At 47.4% G+C, this 21,863-nt stretch overlaps 1 protein-coding gene across 1 annotated transcript in view; it reads right to left on the bottom strand.

Annotated features, from left to right (window-relative positions):
- CTDP1 (CTD phosphatase 1) overlaps positions 1-21,863 on the bottom strand; it is a 936,891-nt gene that overhangs the window by 676,637 nt on the left and 238,391 nt on the right. The window contains exons 7-8 of the mRNA XM_086965522.1: positions 10,777-10,943; positions 2,263-3,390 (exon numbers count right to left, since the gene is read on the bottom strand). Coding sequence (XP_086821648.1) covers positions 2,263-3,390; positions 10,777-10,943 — 1,295 coding nt within the window. The remainder of the gene's footprint in view (positions 1-2,262; positions 3,391-10,776; positions 10,944-21,863) is intronic.

Raw genomic sequence — 21,863 nt, 5'->3', positions numbered from 1 at the left:
CCCTTCATTCCCAAGGTGCAGCAGAAGACTGTTGTCATTGCCATTGTACTATCCAAATTAGTTCATTGAAATACCCTTTACGCGAACATGCAGTAAACTCTTCTAAATAAACTGCAGATTCAGCAGAATGCTACAGCTACTGCTAGAAATCCATAGGCATCAGTCAGCCTCACAGGCCTTAACTGACATTCACTGGTTGCCCATTTGGTTATTCATTAAATTCAAAGCTCTCTGCAGTGCTTATGAAGCACTACACAAATCCGTTCCAGACTATCTTAAATTATATTTTCCCTGGCATATTCCATTCAGGTCATTATGTTGGCCGGTGCCCAAAAACTTGACTGTTTCCAATCTCAGATGATTCCAATGGGGAGGCAGAAGCTTTGTAATCTGTACGGCCAAACTTTTGAGCACTCTCCTCCTTAGTCTGAAAAAAATGACAGATCTTCCCCCGTTTAGGAAAGCTTTAAAAACATGGCTGTTAAGCTAATATATTATCCATTTTTCATCGCTTTCCTTTTCTCCCGATAGCAAAAAATTTATTTTACCCTCACGTCCTCATGTAGTGGCTGCATCAAGATGCCTCTGGACATTCAAACACTTTATAAAAATACATTTAATTTAATTTCATTTCAGAGAACACCCAGTCATTGAAGTGTTGAATTAATGGTTGAACAAGCATTCCCTTGACCCATGAAAGAAAGAAGCTTCTTCAGCCTTACAGCAAATCCCCTGGTGTTCCACACACTATTCTGTACTATCTTCACTTTCCACTGACACCCAAAAGTTGATGGGATGAAAGCTTGCAATAAGTCTAGCCACTGGCAATTGTTTGGGGTAGCATTCTAACCCATTGTTCTTTTGCGGCCCAGGTCACCTCAGTTTGGACCCGCAAACATGCCAGTAAGTCTTTACGCTGCTCTACTCAGAGTAGTCCAGCCCGGACTGCCAGACCAGGTCCTCCTTGAACCCGAACACAAGCAACCCAAGAATAGTTTCGACCTTATTGTGGCTCCTCAGTCGGATGTAGCCTGCTTCCATTAGCACAGAAAGAACAGTACCCATGCCTGAGCATACCAGGCCATTTAGGGCGGTACAGTAACATACAAAACAATGGACTGGGATGTGGCCCAGAGTATTTACCAGTGGCTGAGGTAAATTCAAGCATTCGATCTATCACTTTTTTGAATACCTCAATGCAGTGCCGTGAGACTGGTATGCCTAGAGGTTGGTCCTGTGCACTCTGTACCACTGGAACCAAGCTATACGAGACTGATATACCCTAATAAGGGCAAAACCGGTTTTAAGTTTCTTGAGTTCTGGGTTCAGGGAGGACTTTGCCTAGCAGCTCGGGATCCACTGTTCCTATTGAAGCAGGGTCAAGACTGATTTGCATGGGGTTGGCTTCAAAAATGAGGTGGGATGGTGTACAAAATAATGATAGACTGGAAGCAGCCCAAGTAATTACCAGTTGCTGAGATTAATTCAAGGATTCTCTCCATCACTTTTTGTATACTTTTCTTTCTATTGAATCATAGGCATTTGCCAGTTGATTAGATTTACTCGAAGCCTTTGAGATTTGTCAACTATACATATTTAGTTTACTCAGGCATCAATTCACTTGGAGAGGGGGGTGGTATTTAGCGCATTCAGTACATCCAACAACATGTGTGAGGTATTCACCAAATGCAGTTAATACCTCCTATTTCGTAGTTCTAACAGGTTAAAAGTAAAGGAATAACATACAAATTTGGAATTTCTCGCATCGAAGTCCATGTTTTGCCCCCTGATACATTTCGGGGTGTTGACCTGCCAAAATCCATCAAGGGTAATGCAGTTAGGGGTGTGATCGCACAAACCAGAATTCTAATCCTGTACATACCCATATTTGTACAGGAATCAGAATTTTCATCCACACTCTAAAGTAAGCCCCATGTGTTCTCAAGTTCAGATATTTTATATCATTCAATTGCACCAGGGGGCCCAAGGACAAAATATTTTCAATCAAAGGAAAAACATATGGCAATTCATAAGGACAACGTCTAATCAACTAGGCAATGTCTATCTTGAGTCATAGCTCCTCCACATACTCAACACTGGTAATTATGTGACAGAATAAACTAGGAGAACATGAGCTACTGAATTACTTTCTAGCCCAGTAACGATGTGGCAATTTTCCAGCGAGAATCAAAATGAATATGGACATAAATATCTTAAAAATAATGCCAATGATCCAAAGAAAGAAGAGAAAAAATAACTGACCTGCTCTTGCAGCGACAAGATGAGTTACCCGGTTTGGATCCCCTGGTTTTAAATTGAGGCTTTTGTTGATTTTGGCTCCAAGTGCCCTTGCATGGTAATGCTCCCGCGTTCTTTCAATAGGAAAATTTGTAGGATGAAGTCCACTGAAAGTTATAACAACATCTTCCAGCACTTTACCTTTAAGTTCTGGAACTATTTTGCGTATGTCTGGAATATCTTGAATCTCTTTTTTCAGGAACTTCTCATATTTGGTATAGTAATCATTGTGTACCCTAACGAGGATTTCCTCAAGGTATATTAAGTGGTCATCGTGGTCATTATCCTCTTCCTCATCATCGTCCTCTTCCTCCATGCTCTGGTCTAAAAACTCGCCTGCTGTAATCCCAGACTGTTCACTGTTCTGAGATTCTGTTTCAGCTTCTTTCTTGTCAGCACACCCATTACCAAGGTCACAGAGGCCATCGTGCTCACTTGCATCTGAAACATTTTGCTCTGCCAATGCCTTGTCAGGTTGTTTAAGGACAGGAGGGATTAAGTGCTCCTCAGTGTGGTTTTCCCCCACCTGCTTTTCCATCACAACCTCAGGTTTACATTCCTGTTCAGCAACATCCTTGACTTGATTCTTCGACCTTTTCCAGCTTCTCTTTTCTTCACTTTCACTGTCTGAAGCGGACGAAGGAGAAGGGGATTTTCTAATATCCCCTTCACTTTCACTGTCACTAGATAACTCTAAATCATTAGCCATGGTGTCCTTGGACAGCTGCTTCTCTGCTGCAGGTGGCAAATCATTGGCTAAAGTGTTCTTGGTAGGCAGTTTATCATCTATTACCATGCTTTCAGGTGGTAACGTACTCTGAGAATCTGCTGCACTTACCACGTCCTTTGTGCTGGCAGGATTTATAATGTGTTCAGCAGGCTCCTTCAAGGAGTCTATTGAGTTATCTGTAGGACCAGAGTTCGACTCCCCTTTAGGAGATTCACTGCTCACAACTTTGCTCCCATTCAGCTCTTTCCTAGGTTTCCCTAGGCCATTTCTCTGCTCTTCTACAGGAATATTCTTTGATTCTTCGGAGTCCTGTGACAGGGGTGTGGCTTGATCCAAAGTTTCAGTTTTTTTACTATGATTGACTGAATGAACAAAAAAAAACACAGTTTTAAAGTGCTGTTAGCTCACTGTTTGTGCATTACTTTTGCAGTGTCACAAACTGCATAAAAACGATTTAGTAAAGCCAGTAAAATGACCACTGATAATTAGGATTTTTCCAACACAGGTCACATACACATGAATAACTTTCCCAGTAAAAGAACTAACATAATACTAAAATTCGAGCTGTGCTTTGTCCAGCCATGTCATCTCACGCACTGCCTAAACCCAACATTAATACCAGCCACTAATATTTTATTGACCTAAAGTGTCAGATTTAAGGGTTATCCAATTTGGCTTTAGGAGTCAGTTTACCAGATAAGGAGCACAGAGGCCTATTTCTAGTTTCTATAATCAGCAAACAATCCTGACCGAAAAACTATGGAGTACAACCATAGAATCTGTATAGGGCTTCCAACTGCGATACCCTTGTTGTTTACCAAGATAAGTGATATTGGCAAATGCCACTATTGTTGGTGCCTGATCGAAAGAGGGACTTATAAAGGCAAATAAATCTTTTTTTTTTTTTTATATTTTACAGCTACAAACAGTGGATTACAAAAAAATTGGTTTTACTAAAATATATTTTTTATTTCTGGATTACATAGATGCTTCAGGAATATTTGTTTTTTAAAATTTACGACAAAATCATTCCAATCACAACTATCAAAAATAGTGATGACAATATATGCAATACCGAATCAAATCTGAAGCCCTGACTGTAGTGTAGTGTAGGAAAACTTTAAAGGAGCATGCTGTTCTCTAAAGAAATTAGAGGAGCTTAGGTGAAGGTAATATAAAACATCAGATTAAACTAGTTGCTCAAACTACACAGCTATCTGTGTAGTCTAAATCATTTCCATTCACTCACTGTGTGAAACACGCACCCAATGCAAAAATGAAACAAAACTGAAATCAAAGACAAGTGTCCGTTTTAATAAACTTTTCTTGAACAAAAAAAAAAAAACAAAAAAAAAAAAAAGACAAGTGTCCTTCACCTCACGTGCCTCATTCCAGAGTTTTCTATTACACGGATATCTTCAGGGGGTATATTGTCAAACTCTATGACATGGAGCGACAGGTGTGGCGATAGGAACAGGTGCTGCAGTCCGCTCTATTCCCAAACATACCAAAACTACAAAGATGCATTTTTGTGTTTCAACATACTAAAGTCAAACTTGATCATTCAAATTTGAAAAGGCAAACATAACCCTTTTGTTAGTGAGTGCACCCTCTTGACATCAGTGCAATACCTTATGCCTACCTAATAAATATCAGGATACTATATGAACGCACTGCACAATGCTGCAAAATAGGGTGTGCAAGTTTGTTTGAGGACATGTAGGATACAGGTACACTGTCTGCAGATTAATAGTTCTGACAATCTTTTGTGTGGATTTACATTTAAAATTGAAGTTGGAGGGGAGCAGTGGAATAGAGAACCTCTGGGTACATTTTCACAAGAAACCTTGCAAAGGTTTCCTAAAGAAAGACTCCAGGGCAGAGCACAATGAACAAATTGGAAAGGATCCCCAACTGCTTAATCTTACGGGGGTATAGGGTTCTCCGTAAAACTAGTGTTGATGAGAGACGGATACTAGCAAAGCAGAGCTTCAGGTGAACTCCAATGAGGGCAAGGTAGATTAGAGAGGTAGAACAGACTTACCAGAAACAAACAAAGGTCAAATCAATTCACCAATCGAGACAGCTGTTGTACATAAGGTATCTGGATAAAGGCAAGCGTTACCCGCTCATGCAGCCACAAGTTTACAAATTAATGTATTTAGGCCATGTACTTCACCCGACTGTAAAGGTGCAGAAAGATGTTACTACGTTTTTAGTTCTTTACCGGACTAAAGTGTAACACATGCGAAAATCATGCTTAATTACATAACACTGCACTTAGAAGAAATGCGTTACTTACCTTTAACTGCAGTTATCCAGTATTGGTATCTTTCATAGATTCTCATGCAACCCACCCGCCTCCCTTGGAAGTGCTCACCTAGCACTCAGTTGTTTCTCTATATAGCACTGTGCTTACAAAAATCTGAGGGACTAGAGCTCCTTCCAGGAAGGTTCCAGAGGGTGGTGGCAGCTGATTGGTCGCTCTCTAGATTTTGGTCCTTATTACAAAAGAACCTGGATATGTTACTAATGTGAGGCCTTTGGCCTATTACTCTAAGTCTATTGGGACATTATTAATGTACCGGGGACTCCCGACGGCGGGGAATGATTCAGGCATGTGAATCTATGAAAGATACCAGTACTGGATAACTGCAGTTACAGGTAAGTAACACATTTCTTATCCAGTATTAGGGTATCTTTCATAGATTCACGTGCCTGAATCAGAGTAGAAAGCAACGATAAGCACATTTCCTTTTGCATAAAGCATTAGTTAAAAAAAATATATATATCACAACATTAAAATGCAAAGCAATAAATTGCAAGTCTGGCAAAAGGTATAATAGTGACAGGGAAATGAGCGTGGGAAAAAAAGAGAAAGGTTAGAAATACGTGCTGCATCTCGACCCTCCGCAAGGGCTTGGGCGAGTTTAGCCTTGACCTCCGCCGGGCATTGTGGCAGCACGTCCGCGACCGTGTCCCACAGAGAGTGGGGGTAGCGGCCCAAGAGGCATGTGGTGTTGGAAGACCGCAGTCCCAAACTCCGGGAGAGAATACCTTCTTGCCGAATTGCTCATACCTCTTGGATTCCCGATCAGGTGGAGCCGACGGGAATGCGGTCTGGGAGTTGGAGGCCTGGATGACCAGGCTCTCGGGGGTGGGTTGGGTGAACAGTAAACAACGGTCGCACAGGGCCGGGCGGTGGCGTCTGGCCACGTTCCTATCTACAGGCAGACCTGTAGCGGGTCTGGACGAAATGACCAAAAGAACGTCAGTCAAGGCCTCATTAAACGGCAGCAGAGGCTCAGCCGAACTGGACTGCGGATTAAGGACCTCAGTGAGGAGGTTAGTCCTCACGGCCACGACGGGGGAGCTCAAGGCCCAAGGCTTTGGCCGCCCTCATCAGCACCACACTGAAGGTTGCCCCCTCCTCCGTAGCTACGGTAGGGGGTGAGACGAAACTAGTGTCTGGCGAAGTGTCCAGACCACTGGCATCCCCAAGTTCACCTGTCAAGTCCTGCTGGGACTGACACTCACGTGTCAGAGGTTCCTCGGACCACTCCCAATACTCCTCATCACCCATTTCCTGATAATCAGGGTTGTCAAAGGATGGGGCCGGTTCATTGAAGTAAAACTCTCCAAGCGGCGCAGAGAGCGGCGCCCAGCGGCGCAGTGTCGACGCTGGAACCGGATCGAGGGAGGTATCGGGGACGGCGTCGCCCGAAGGCGGCGCCGGAGGTGACACCCGAAGGACCGGCGCCAGTGAGGTCGTCAGTCAACCGGCGACGACCCGGATCCGGAAGCGGATCCAGTGGGGCCCTGCGGCGCCGGGCCCGAAGGCTTCGGTGGCGGCGGGGCCGAAGCACCAGCCGGCGTCTGGGCCAAAGCACCCGACCCGCTAGGGCCCCCAGACGGGTCTGCTGGGCCCGAGGGCGCCGTCAAGCCTGTCGGAGGTGAGAGGGACCTCATGGCCATGAGGAAGCGCTCAATCTCTTCCGGCGTCGCTTGCTGCCCAGGGACCGGAGGGTATCGGGCAGGCCGTGACGCCTGCGACTCAGATGGTGGGCGGTGTCACCCGAGCGTCGGGGGGAGTCGGAAGAGCGATGACGTCTCTTCGACTTCTTGTGTTTACCTGACGACTTTGAGCCTGAAGAGTGATGTTGACTCCCGGAGCTATGATGGCTCTGACCCCTCGACCTCCGTCCGGACCGGGACCTCTTGTGGCGCGGACCGACTGCTGGAACTCGAGCCGCTTGCGGGACCGCTCCCGCCTAGCTTTCGATGTCAGTGCCCGGCAGTCGGGGCAGGCCTTGTCCTAGTGGTCGACAGTAAAGGCACCGGCGGTGAGGGTCCGTTACCCTCACAGGGTTTAAAGCCTGGCATCCCTACCGGCACTGATCGGAGTCGAAGACTTCGAAAGTAGATCAAAACGGATCGTAAAAAAATTAGTCAAAAATTGACTAAGGTACCAATTTTTCCAGAACTGCGCTGCTGGCGCGGAAAAAAGAAGAACTGACGTCAGCGCACGGAGGCGGCGTCTAAGTACTCCGACGACGTCATCACGGCGCCCACGACGCTGAGGACTGACGCGGAGCCGCAGACGACGCCTACCGACACCCAAGGGTACTGCTACGCAAACATTTCCAGATCCAGTCTGACGCCTGGGAATATTCTAAGGTAAGGAATCTAATACTAACCTGTTTCTTTCAGATGTACGAAGTTTGAGCTTGTTGTCTCTGCTGAAACTGTGGTCTGTATTGCTGGTTAGAGGAGGAATATGAAGACCTGTATTGTGGGTATCTTCCTCTATTAGAGTATTGCCCTCTACCCCTTGAGCCACGAAAAGGGGTGCTTTTATACTGAAGGGTACCCAGGGCTCTGGCCATATCCGTATCTTTTTTGATACCTTCGAGGGCATCATCAATATGGGTACCAAAAAGGAGTTGTCCGTCATAAGGCACATCAAGGATCTTGGTTTGAATTTCAGGCCAGAATGTCGTTGCCTTAAGCCACCCTTGGCGCCGCAGAACTGCCGCTCCAGCCAGTTGGCAGAAACCAGTGGATGCGATGTCCATAACAGTCTATAATTTCAGAAGCCGGCCTTTCGCCTTCCATAACCACCTTTTTGCTTCGTCTTTAGATACCTGCGGCAACGACTCCAAGTACGGTGCAATATCTGACCACATTTGCCTGTTGTAGCATCCCAATAGTGCTAATGAGTTAGACGCTCGTACTGTTAGCGCTGACAGAGGAAAACCATTTCCCAATGTTGTCTAAGCATCTGCCCTCTTTATACAGGGGTGCTGAAAGTGGGACTGTGTATCCTGAATCTCCCCCTCTTCCTGTTATTCTTCATCGTCAGTAGATGGAAGAGGTGGCACGGGCACCTTAATGGTAATAGGTGGTGGAGGCGGCAGAGGTGGAACTTGTGCTCTCTGTGGCGTCGATGAAACTGGAGCAGGACACTGTGCAGAGTTAGGAAACCTCCTCTTGTAGTCAGAGATCGTAAATTGCAGGTCAGAGACCAAGGCTGAAGGAAGTCAAACCATTTGTGGTTGTTGCTGAAGACTGTCGTCATGATAGTACTCCTGCTCATCCATGTCTTGATCGTCATAATCAAGAGTCTTCCTGATACTTAACATTAATTCCAGAGGGACTTCTTGCAGCCCTAAACATACTATTCTTATCCTCATCCTCCTCATCCAAAAGGTGCAAGGGAGGTAATGGTTGAACCCTACTGAGTGATGTAAGAGGGAGACAGCATCCGTTTTGTAATTTTGTGATGAAAATATGTAATTTACATTCTTGACGTAGGTGTCGTCGACAGGGCCGTCGTCGGTATAGACGTCGTCGATGAGGAATCGCCGATGGTTGCAACAGACACTACCGTCAACGAGAAACTTCTCGTCACCAAAGCGGTCGTAGACGGGATGGTCGTCTACGGTACACCCATCGCCGACGTGCGTGTCATCAACGACGTGGCACTTGTCGTATATGTCATAGTCGATGCTGTCGTCGGCGAGGATTTCTTGATTTTGATCGTCGACAACAAAGGGGTACGTGCAGTCGTCGAAGACGGAAGACGCCGACGGGACTGAGAGTGTTGAAACGGTCGTCGACGACGAAGTCACTCCAATGGCAACCTGAGGAGATTTTGTTGTCGTCGAGGCTATCGCGACAAGGTGGTCGTCGACGGGGCCGAGGAAGGCTTTTTGAAAGTGTGTTTCACCCTCAGCGGTAGAGTTAGAGGGTCTGAAGCTGGTTTCTTTGACCCTTAAAGGAATGTCAAATCTTTAAGCTTTGGAACCTCTGAAGACTGTTTTTGCATCTTCTTTTGAGGTTGCTGCATAGAAAGATCTGGAGAAACATCTCTGGGCCTTTTCTGAGGAGTTTTTGAAGAGAAGTTCGATGAAGTTTCACTCCCCTCAGAGGACAAGAGGTCTTCTTTGTCCTTAAGTCTCTGCAGCCAAGTTAAAAGCCTTCCCTCACGATCTTTTAAAGTCTTCGTAGTAAAAGTACGACATACCTTGCAGTCTTTAGGAGAATAGTCTGGATAAAGACAGAGGCAGTCTTTATGCTGGTCGTCGACATGCAATCTCTTCTTTTTGCAAGTATTACAGGGCCTAAAAAGGCTTTTTTAGGAGTATTCAACACAAAGACAGTAAATACTTCACTCAGATGGGGAAATATCCAAAGAAAGTACCTTAAATCCAAAGATCAGGAACAAACCTGAGCAGAGCTCAGTGGAGACTCCTTTAGCACGACTTGCGGAAAAAATCTGAGGGAGTGGAGCTCCTTCCAGGAAGGTTCCAGAGGGTGTTGGCAGCTGATTGGTCGCTCTCTAGAATTTGGTCCTTATTACAAAAGGACCTGGATATGTTACTAATGTGAGGCCTTTGGCCTATTACTCTGTATGTCTAATGGGACATTACTTTATGTACCGGGGACTCCCATCCCAACAACGGGGAATGATTCAGGCATGTGAATCTATGAAAGATACCCCAATACTGGATAACTAGGAAGTAAGCATTAACGTTTTTTAGGACCCCCCAACAAGTATTTTACTATGGTAAAGGGAAGGGGACAAAAAGTAACTTATGTTAGTCCACACAGTAAAGTGCCATAGAAGTTTCTCTAGACCATTAACTTAAGAATGGGAAATGTTATTGGGCTTCTATCTACTTCTAAAACAGCCCCAGATGTTTCCTCATCTGTTTATCCAGTATTCATGGTATGTTAACAGGAAGAGAGAAGATGAATTGATATGTCACGCATGATTGTCAGAGTAAAAGGAGTGGTAGCACATACTTCATGTAGAAAGTTTTTTGCCAGTACATTTTATGGAATGATACCACTAGATGAGTTTTAGCAGCCTATCTAAGTATATTATGGTCAACCACAATCTGTGTACCAGCTACACACCATTGATAAAGAAGATATGCTTTCTCCAGTTAGTGGGCCAAGGAAACATGGCTGTAATGACAGCTCACAAATATCAAATTGGCTTTAAAATTAGTACACTGCCCTCAGATGTGAGCATGTGAAGGCATAATGAACACAAATACGTCTTTAATGTTCTGCAGAGTTTCCATCCTCCAAACACTCCCTAGTTTTCTAAAACAAACCGTTCATCTTTAATTTGGTCAATTAACCCAGTTGCAAGATAAAAACACATGCATCACTTCCCATTGCTTATGCAGAATGGTGGGGATGTTAAAAATAGCCATTTTAACACAAAAATATATCACCTTTCTTTTTCATCTGTGCTTCCCTTGATCCAGGTGGTGCATTTATATCACCTGTGCCTTGAAAATATACATACTTCTTCACGGTTATCAAATTTGGTGCAAACCTCCAAACATCTTCTCGGTCATCAATAATACATACCATTGAATCTCCACATGGGAAGAGGTTTCTAGGAGGGGGGAAGATAATAAACAGCAAACAGATCTCTCATAAAAACATGTCTTATGCCAGCATTGGAAACAATTAATTAAAGGAAACAATCAGGCAGAAATGGATACAAAATCTTAGACATGGGATAGTGACAAAAAGGAGTAAATTTACAAGTGTACTTTTTGACTGTGGCAATGTCTTAGCTGCATTGTTTTCTCAATGTTGTTTAAACAAATAATCACTGGTAAGAAAGGTAATACATCTGCTTCTCACTGGAAAAAACAAAACTAGCCATCTCATTTGAATTTGCAGGTAGTCGAAACTTATAAACCTGTTCAGGAGATGGGTCTGCACGCTGAATAACCAGTCTCTGAGAAACCAGAGTAATGAAGAGGACAAAGGGCCCAGATCACTACTTATGTTCTTTTGTTTCACAAAGAGGGAGTCTAGACTTTGGTGGACTAATGGTCTGGTAAAATATTAAAATGCATACAGCACAGACCATGTTGAAATGGTATGCAAATATTGCTTTTGGGGTGTAGAATAACTGAATTTCCAGGTGATTGATTAGATTCAAGTGCTCAGGCTTTAATGGTGACTCAAGAAGAAGAAAATGTTCATAGCTGATGGACATAAAACAAGCATTGAAAATGCAATAGGTCTCGCTTTGATTAAGTTAAAGTCATTTGCTTTGCTAATGGTATTGTATAGCAAAGCAAATGGCTTTAACTTAACGAAAGGCGAAACCTATTGCATTTTTTAATGCTCGTTTATTATTCCTCTCTACTTCTCGCACATGTTTACCCCTGTTTTTCATTCATCATTCTTCTCAATACCTTTTTATTTTACTTGTGTCATCTTCATTTGTATTCACCAGCCTCTCCTACCCTCGCCTCCCGCACACATTTCAATCGCCCCTACTTTTCTCTTTCCATCATCTCTACTGTACTACTCTCTAATGCATACTGTCAAACTATTCTTCTGTTCCCTGCTCTCTCTAACCCCTCTATGCCAGACTTATCTACTCTCTTACTTCTTCCTGTCTCCAGCTTCTACTTCCCTCTGAGCCACCTTGGACCAGGGTTTTGCCACCCAAGCTGAAGGCACAGCTTTCTGTACCACCACTCTAGCAAATAGGTCACATTTACTACTTGTATGCTGGTGCACTGCCCTGCCAGCAGCACAGCCGGCCTGCTGGTGCACGTGTCAGCCAGCTGGAGATGCACTGCCGCAGTGGTGTGATTTTCACTGTTATTACTGGGATGGTGCGTGATGAGCCGAAGAGGGGTGCGCATGGCAAGAGCGCTATCCCTCCCACCCCTCCTTTTGCACTACTGAGCTCGGCCACACCCACCCATCTGCTGCAGGCCGGGGCCTTGGAAAGCTGCTGACTGCTGTGAAGTGTGCGCAGCATGTGCTCACTAAGACATACTCCTGCTGCCTGTCCGAGGGTGCTGGTGGCGGCAACATCTGGGGTCCTTGTAACTCCAGATGATCGGAGCCTTGCCTGGGGACAGGGCTTCTCCTGGACCCAGAGCGTGGGTGCGTGTCAAAGCTCAGTGGGAGTGTGGCCTCTGCACGCAGTAGAGGCCGGAAACCGCCCTCCCGACTTCCCAAAGAGGGAGGCGTACTGAGCACCCCCTCCCTTCCTGTGTCCAAGAGGCTAACCATAACTATAGTATGTAGCCTGCACTTCCTGTGACGCCTGCTCTCTTGAGGATTACTGTGTTCTGTGTTCCTCATATTTTTTTTTATTTTTGCAATTTTATATAGCGCGATCTCGACCGAAAGTATGAGTGCTTTACAAGAGCATCAGTTACATCACACAAGGACTCGTGAGATGCCCCCCCCCCCTCACTCACACCACATGTGTCCACTCATAATTTAACCATGAACTCCATTGTTTCTTGATCTTTTCTTGAGGAGATGGGGTCTTCTAGAGCAAAGGTGGAACGGACCTCTGGTCCCAGCTTCACAACATGAGCCTAGCGTGTGTGTGATCCTCGGATGGCCACTTTACTTCCAATGTCTCAGTTCTCTTGTCTGCTGGAAATTTTCGGAAACAGGCTCACGCGACATGAATAGTTTTATCAAAAAACGTACATTTCCATATGGAAGCGCCAGCGCTTTCTGACCCTGTTTTAAAGTAACAACGCCAAAGATGTTGAAGAGACAAAAAAAAAAAAAGACATTGACAGACTTCGTAAAGCATCAGCGATTGTTCTACGAGGTAATAACCTGCTCGCAGCAAAGTGCATGATATTGGGGATTTAACCTCCCGGCCAGTTCACAAACAGAAGCTGTCGGTATGTAAATGGTTGCTGGGTATTTGCAGCGTCTGCCTGGCCCCTGGGAAACCCTTGGATAACAAGCATGCTCCGCTTTCACTTTTATCAGGAGCAAAATGATTTCTTGTCTTTATGGGGCCATGTGTTTGAAACACATTGCCTCAAAGATAAGAAACCTTTCACGACGCACGGAAAGCAGACGAGCCCGTCCAAATGGGCCGTCAGAAAAAGCCGAAAGTACACAGCACAAAAAGCTCTTTTCCAATGGCTGGCCACCGTTTATCATAAACGGTGACGCAGACCAATGGGAAAGAGGGGTGGGGCTTAAAGCCCTTTACCCAAGGTCCTCAAAAACATAAAATCTCGCCGGGGGAGTTGGGCATGTGCGTAGCAATGCTAGCTGAGACCTAAAAAGGGTCTGGACTGGAGGAAATGACAAGTTTTTGATGGTAGAATTCCTTACAGTCAGAGGGAGTAAGAAAGTCAGGGATGTATCTATTGAGGTCATATTAGGAAACAAGACAGATGGGAACTTGTCAGAATGTTTACGAAGGCAACCCAATCAGTTCAGAGATTTGGCCAGAAGTCATGACAGCAAAAGGCACGGAGGGTATAGATATCAAGGATATGAATTAAATCAGGGTTAACTCCACTATTAACTGGTATCCATTCCAATATGCGGCTTCGGTCCACAGGGATAGATGAGGCAAGACTCACTTAACACTGCAACATATAACCTGTTAAAAGAGGATGTGTGCTGACCCTCATATTGTTTAACATTCTTTAGTTATATAGCCAGTCCTGATCCTGTCCCACAATACTCATACAATTATAACCCACAAAACTGTCCATTTCATCTTTAAGGACTATAAGACCTGAACAAAATGTGGTCCATGGTATGGAACTTCTCAAGATAGTCTTGGGAAGGCTACTATTAATGTGTGCATATCTAATATCTCCAATTGGAAAAAAAATCACCAGTCCAAAAGGAAACCCATTTAACTGTGCCTACTGGCCATGCAACAGTTCAAGGTCAACTGGCCTGGCGTACAAAGCGGTCCATTAGAAAAGCCATAGAAAAGAATAAGAGATTAACCATATTTCATGTGGCACAGATCAAACGTACCAACCAGAAGTAAGGATTCACTACTGCTGGAAATCACCAGATTCAAAACTTAAATTAGACCCAAGCTACCGCTGGCCTCTATCCATCAGCATGGAACAGTCTTCCCATAGTCTCCAAAAACTAGATCAATGCATTTAGAATGACCATTAATGGCAATTGTTACAAAACTGTAGCTTCTTTCTTCATTTTTGCTTAGTAAGTTGGTGGAGTAAAACGCTTTTAACAAATCTAAGGGTTGGTTTTTAAAGGTCACTTGATTCATGTTCATTTGAATCTGTTTATATAATAGCATTTCGGGGACTATGGTGTGTGCTTACAAAATGTAATTAAACCAATATGGCAGCCTGAGTCCCTGTGGTTAGTATATCACATAACATATCAAAATCAAGATCTCAATAATCAGTAGCAACAAGACTGAACTTTGAAAGAGCAACAAAACACTGCTAATAGTACAACAATATGTTCATATTGGAGAGGCATTCACTCACGGACAGGAGAGTGCATATTGAGAGACTGGGACATCATGAAAAAAGTATTATAGGTACGGGAAAAAAAGAATTAGGACTTCAGAGGACCATCAATAAACCAGTGAAACAGGTGTTTTTATTACAAAATCGGCCACTTATGTTCTGATTTGGACACAGAAGGGCAGAACTATTAACTAGATGAACATTTCCTATTTAATTTAAAAAAAGTTTTATTCAACTGAAGGTTTCTAGCATTGGTAGCATTCATAGGCTTATGGACTTCCACATTTTCCTATCAGACTGGTATTACACTAAACATTTAAATCACTGGGGGAGGAGCTTAGCGGGCGACCAAGATGGCCGCGTGAGCTCGGAGCTCCGTGGACCGTCCGATCCACCGCAACTATCCTGTCTAGAATCCTGGTCCACGTTGGTGGCACTGTATAGCTGGCGGCCTGCTGGGGCGGGGGCTGCAATCGGATCCCAAATCGGTTGCTCCTGAGCAAAGTTACGTCGAGCTGAACTCCGCTCCGTAACGGTGCCATTGTCCATCCGGACTTCGTCACTTCGCCACTTCGCTCGATCGCACTGCGAGGGCCTTGCCTGCCATCTCCTTGGTGCAGACGCTGTGATCTGGACTTGCCCTGGTCGACCTGAGTGTTTTTTCTGATCTGATTGACTCCTGGCTGTGGACCCTGACCTGAGACCACCGGTCCTTTGTTCTCGTGGACCCAACATGGCGGGCAGAGGCGATCCGGAGAGGGCATCAAATAAAGGTAGTCGTGGCAAACAACAGACGCAGAACAACCGCATGGAGCGGTATGTTAATCTCAAATCGCCACCTACGTCGGGTGCTGTCTCCAAGGGGACCCCAGTTACTGCCCCGCCGGACGGCTCGGATCCTACTCTGGTGGACATTATGGGTGCCATCACCAGTCTCCGTGCTGACGCACAACACCAGCACGAGATCCTGTCTCACAAGGTGGATTCCATGGCCATTGATATTGCTCTGATCAGGACCGACTTGGGCAAGACGAACGACCGTGTGAGAGCGCTGGACATTAAGACCACTAGTCTGACCTCGGATGTCTCTGAACTACAAACGGAGGTCCGGAACCTGCGATCGGCTGCCGATCAGTTCTCGAAACGGCTGGAGGACTTTGAGGGGCGAGCCAGGCGGCAGAACGTCCGCATAGTGGGGGTTCCGGAAGGGTCCGAGGATGGCGCGGCGGATCTCTTTGTGGAAGAACTGGTCAAGACGCATCTGGCGCCCTCTGGACTGAGCAACTTCTTTTCGGTGGAACGTGCCCACCGTGTGCCCGGTGGTCCACCTAAAACGGGGGCGACGCCACGACCCATTGTGGCACGCCTTCTCAACTTCAGGGACCGAGATGTGATCCCCCAGGCGTCTAGATCGCACGGGCCACTACAATACCAAAACGCAGAGGTGCATTTTTACCCGGATTTCACCAGGCAGGTGCAGCGCCAAAGGCTGAGCTACGCGGGAGTCAAGAGACGCCTCAGGGACATGGGTCTCAAATACTCTATGCAATTCCCTGCGAAGCTCCGTGTGGAATTCAAGGGCCGCGCATACTTTTTTGACTACCCAGACAATGTGAGCGAGTGGCTGGACACTGTGACACCAGAACGGGAAGAGCGAGAGGAAGATGTTGGAGGAGCATCAGGCGGAGCGGAGCGGCAAGAATGAACTGGGAGCCGGGGCTACCCTTGCCTCGAATGACCGCCGGACTACTGTTTTGGTGTGATTATTCTCTCCTTTACTTATATGGTGGGTGGCGGGACGATTCCATGGAGATTCCTTCCTCCTCTGGGTCTTTGGTAGAATAGTTAATGGGGCGACAGGCACACTGCAGGTTGGGAGGGCTTTTTAGTCTAACGCAGGGGTGCAGGGTGGGGGGTTGGTTGGGTACAGTTTTGGTTTGTTGTGTGTTTCTCTTTTCCTCTTTTTTGTGGCACACGGACAATGGTGATCCTGGACTTTTACTGATGCAAGTGTCTTTGGGTGATGGGTGGGGCGGGCGGCGGAGGGATGAGGGGTAGGGTGTTGAAAATTCTTAGTTGGAACGTTAACGGGTTGGGTGATCGTATCAAGAGAGGGGTGGTTATTCAACTGGTTAAACGGCATATGCCGGATGTTGTACTTCTTCAAGAGACGCACTTGGTGGGCAATGCCTGTAAAGCCCTGAATCGCAAAGGTTATAAAATGGTGGCTCATTCGGGGTTCTCTTCCGGCTCCAGGGGGGCGGGGATTCTCATGCGCGCATCCTTTCCCTTAGAGATAGTGACCACCTTGATAGATGATAGGGGGAGGTACGCCGCTGTATCCGGGAGATGGGAAGGGCGTTCCCTCACGTTGTTGTCTGTGTACGTCCCCCCAGGGCTGCAGTCTAGTACTTTTCAGGACCTTGGTGGTGCCATTTTGTCTATGCCGGCTGGTCGTTTGATAGTGGGGGGCGACTTTAATTCGGTTTGCTCTGGTCTCCTCGATCGCCAACCGCCTCGCGATCTACGTGGATCACAGATGTGGTTGCCGTCCTTTCTAGACTCTACTGGGCTGGTGGATACGTGGCGGCTTTTGCACCCCACGCTTCGTCAATTCTCTTTCTTGTCGGGTGCGCACGGAAGTCTCTCGCGGATTGACTATGTCCTTACGCTGGCCTCGGACGCACTGGCTGTGTCGGAGGCCCGCTTCCTTGCCCGAGGCATTTCCGACCATTCCCCGTTATGGGTCTCCTTTGACTTTGGCGTGACTCTGTCGGAACGCCCGGCAGCGGTCAATCCTTGGTATTTTCGCGATTTTAAGACCCGCACCCTTTTGGCCAAATCTATCGACCTGTATTTTACCGAAAATGTGGGCTCGGTGGAGTCGGCCGTTACACTGTGGGAGGCTTTTAAGACGGTGCTCCGTGGAGAGGCCCAGGCACTCATTGCGGCCACCCGCCGTAATAGAGACTCGGCTATGCTGGCCATTGAGCAGGAGGTGCTACACCTCGAGACCCAGCTGCGCTCCGACTCTGACCCCCTGGCCCTCCACAATCTCTCGTTGAAACAAGCGGAGTACCAAGCTTTGGCCACTAATGCCGCTCTTGTCCTCGCCAAGGAACAGCAAGGCCGCATCTACGATGTGGGCGATAAGGCCGGGAAACTGTTGGCCTGGCTCGACAGGAGAGAGATGGCCAGCCGAGTGGTGCCGGAGCTCCTTGGTGAGGACGGTACGATCCTTACGGATCCCAGCGCCATTGTTGACTTTTTCGCGGACTACTTCCGCGGAGTCTATGAGTCTGCCTCAGAGTTCTCGGAGGCGGATACTACGACCTTCCTCGCTGATATCGACCTGCCCAGTCTCTCCGAGGAAGAAAGGGAGGACCTGGATAGGGACATCACCGCGGATGAGATTGACCTTGCTATCCGCTCCCTTAATTCAGGCAAGGCCTCTGGGCCCAATGGTATTCCAGTGGAGCTGTATAAAATCCGGTCGGATGCGGTTTCCCCGCATCTCCGCAAGATGTTCCTTGAATCCCTTGAAAGAGGCTCCCTTCCCCTGGACCAACGACTGGCTACCATCGTGGTCATCCATAAGGAAGGTAAACCACGGGACGTATGTCGCTCTTACCGTCCTATCTCCCTCCTTAATGTGGAACCCAAGGTCCTTGCCAAACTCCTGGCTAATCGGTTGATTGGAGTTATTAGTGACCTCGTGCACCCCGATCAATCTGGATTCATTCCCCACCGTAACACCGCCCTGAACTTGCGCCGCCTTCATGGGGTTATGGCCCGGGCCCACACTCTCAAGGACCCAGCGGTGTTGGCGTCCCTGGACGCCACCATGGCCTTTGATTCGCTAGAATGGCCTTACTTATGGGCGGTTCTGGCTAAACTTGGATTCGGATCGGTCTTCATCAGTTGGGTGAAACTCCTCTATGCGGACCCGATGGCCAATGTCACGGTCAATGGTCGCCTATCGGCGCCCTTCCCTTTGCGCCGTGGCACAAGACAGGGTTGTCCCTTGTCCCCCCTGTTGTTTGCCCTGGCTCTTGAACCCCTTGCGGCGCAGCTGCGTTCCCACCCCGACCTGAGAGGTATTGAATGGGCCCCCGGCTTTGAGGACAGGGTCTCTCTATACGCTGATGACATCCTGCTGTACATGTCTTCACCGGGTAGATCCCTTATTGTGGCTTGCGATGTCATCAAACTATTTGGGCGATACTCTGGCCTGGTTATTAACTGGGCCAAATCGTCCCTCTATGTCCTCAAAGGGGATACCCCGCGCCTCCCCGGGGGCTGCGGCATCCAGATTGCGTCGCGCGGCTTTAAATATCTGGGCATATACATATCCGGCAGCGCCAAGCTCCGGTATGACAACAATCTGCTCCCTCCTCTTCAGCGGCTGCGACGCGACGTCGAAAGCTGGCGCCACCTGCCACTTTCTCTCCTAGGCCGTGCTGCCCTTTTTAAGATGATGGCACTTCCCAGATTCCTTTATGCACTACAGAATACGCAAGACCCTGTCCCGGCCCGTTACTTCCGCGACATCGAAGGCCTTCTTCGCAATCTCCTTTGGGAGGGCCGCCCCCGTGTGGCCCTCCACAAACTCACGCTTCCTTGGTATGATGGGGGCATAGCCCTCCCTGACGTGCGCCGGTACTACTGGTCGTCGCAGCTCGCTGCCCTGAACCATGGTTTTTACGGCCCAGTGGAGAACCCTGGATACGCCATGGACAGATGGCTTATGGGCGGCGGAAATTATTACCGTGCCCTATATTCCAAGTCCTTTGACCGCAAACTGACTGGCCCCACCCGCACGGCGGTTCACATTTGGAAAGCGGTTACCAAGGCGCAGGGATGGCAGGGCAGGCTCACGAAGTTCACTCCCCTCTTTGACTCCGACATCCTGGGTAGGCTGTGGCACACCAAAGGTTTTGACAAGTGGGACCTCATTGGCATCAGCAGAGTTGAGGACATGATCTCTAGGGGTTTGATTAAGACCTTCCCCCAGTTACAGACTGAGTACCAGCTGGGCGCGACGGAGTTCTTCCGCTATGCACAGTTGAGACATGCGCTGCTCTCGGCCTCCCCGCCGGATGGCGTCATTCCTGAAAGTTCCCCGCTGGAGGATAGGATCCTAGATGGGCATGTGCCGGACAGTGCGATTTCCCTTTCATACAAGAAGCTGATAAATGTACGCACAGACCTCCTCCTTGGCTTGAGAGATCAGTGGGTGGCGGATGGCCTTGAGCTGGACGACGAGGACTGGCAAAGTGCGGTTTCCTCACCTAAGGAGGTTGCCATTTCTTCCCGTCTTCGCCTCGTACAGTTTAAGATCCTCCATCGGGTATACGTGACTGGGCCCCGATTGATGCGCATGGGTTTCTCCCCGGATGGTCTTTGCCGCAGAGGGTGTGGGGCTTCTGCCACCTTCCTACATATCCTCTGGGATTGCCCGGTGATCGCCTCCTATTGGAGGAGGATCCACCGCGTGATGGCGGAAGTTACTGGCGTGGCTTCCCATGCGGAGGCCCGTCGGTGCCTCCTGAATGTCTGGGAACCGTCCGATCATAATGTCGCGCAGACTAGGTGGGTCACCCTTGGGAACATGGTGGCGAAGAGGGACATAGCCCAGTGGTGGGGCGCTACTACGGCCCCTCTACTGGTGCAGTGGAAGGCCAACATGGATTGGTGTATGTTTAGGGAAAAGACGGTCTATGTAGCCAGGGGGAGGCCACGGAATTGGATGAAAGTCTGGGGAGCATGGAATGAATATAGGGGGGGTGTGTGCCAACCGCCTGAACCGATTGACCAGCAGGATGATGCATTTCCCTGACCTGTGACGCCAACTGAGCTTCGAAGTGTTTATTTCTCCTGATGCCCTCCCCCATCTCCCTCTATCCCATCCTGCGTTCTTCCTTTCTCGATAGTATTCCTGCCTTATTCCCTACCCATCCCCGGACACCCAGCATCACACACTTTTTACTTATTGCCACTTTCGCGCCCATGGGCGCCAGTTGTTGTTTCTTTATTATAAAACTTAACCTTTGATGATTATGTTTCTAATGTTGCACACCACTGACCTCCTCCATTTTTTGCTGCCTTGCCTCCGGGATGTTAGGCTAAACAGCTGTGTGTTGTGCTCTCAAATAAAGGTTTTCAAAAATTAAAAAAAAAAAAAAAAAAAACATTTAAATCACTGACATGCATAACCTATTCCTTTTACTAGCTACCTAGTTCTATTGGATTATTTTTCTTTTGAGCCAATGTTGAAGTCGGTGCTGAGCGGCGCTCTAAGAAAGTGCTGGTGAGATTTTTATATCAGAGTACTCAGTCAACTGTGCAACTTTTCTTTTGGGATGAAATGTATGAAGGACACCAACATTAAAGATCTATAGCTTTCAATAAGTAATATTCACATTTCATGATTTGAATCTGAATAGACAGGAGCACTAACATGGAAGTCAGGACAGTGAGGTATGGTTTTAAATGCATTTAATTTCTCAGGTCAATCTGTTAGACTGGGTACTATGTGCTGCTGTCAGTTTACACTGCAAGAGTTCAGAAATGTGTACCAAATGTTCAAAGCTGCTGATCTGAAATTGGTGCATTTGCTGTCCTATGGCATATACTCCATTCTGAGGGCGAGTGTATCCTGGAGAGAAATGCGGTCTGCAGGCACAGGTGAGGTCAAAAGGTGCAGGTGAGCCTAGGTCCAGGTAGTGCATCGTCCTGAATAGCGGGATCGCAGAGGCGCTACGGTGATGGCCCTGCTTCCCTTGGGCTCCATTCTGCTGTCGTACCTCCCGGCTCGTATCCTGGTTGGAATTGGGATCCCCAAGCACAGGTGAGGTCAAAAGGGGCTAGTGACCCCAAGTCCAGGTAGTGTATGGTCTAGCACAGCAGGACAGCAGAGACTATTTTAGAGTGGGGTGATGACCCTGCACCCTTGTGCTCCGTTCTGCAGTCGCACCTCCTGCCCCGTATCCTGGAGGTAAATAGGGTTGCCAGACACAGGTGAGGTCAAAAGGGGCGAGTTATCCCAAGTCTAG

This window comes from Lissotriton vulgaris, chromosome 4_1 (genome assembly GCF_964263255.1).
Source record: "Lissotriton vulgaris chromosome 4_1, aLisVul1.2, whole genome shotgun sequence".
NCBI classification, from domain to species: Eukaryota; Metazoa; Chordata; class Amphibia; order Caudata; family Salamandridae; genus Lissotriton; species Lissotriton vulgaris.
Note: the sequence above shows the minus strand (reverse complement) of the source record. Positions and strands in the feature narration are given on the sequence as shown.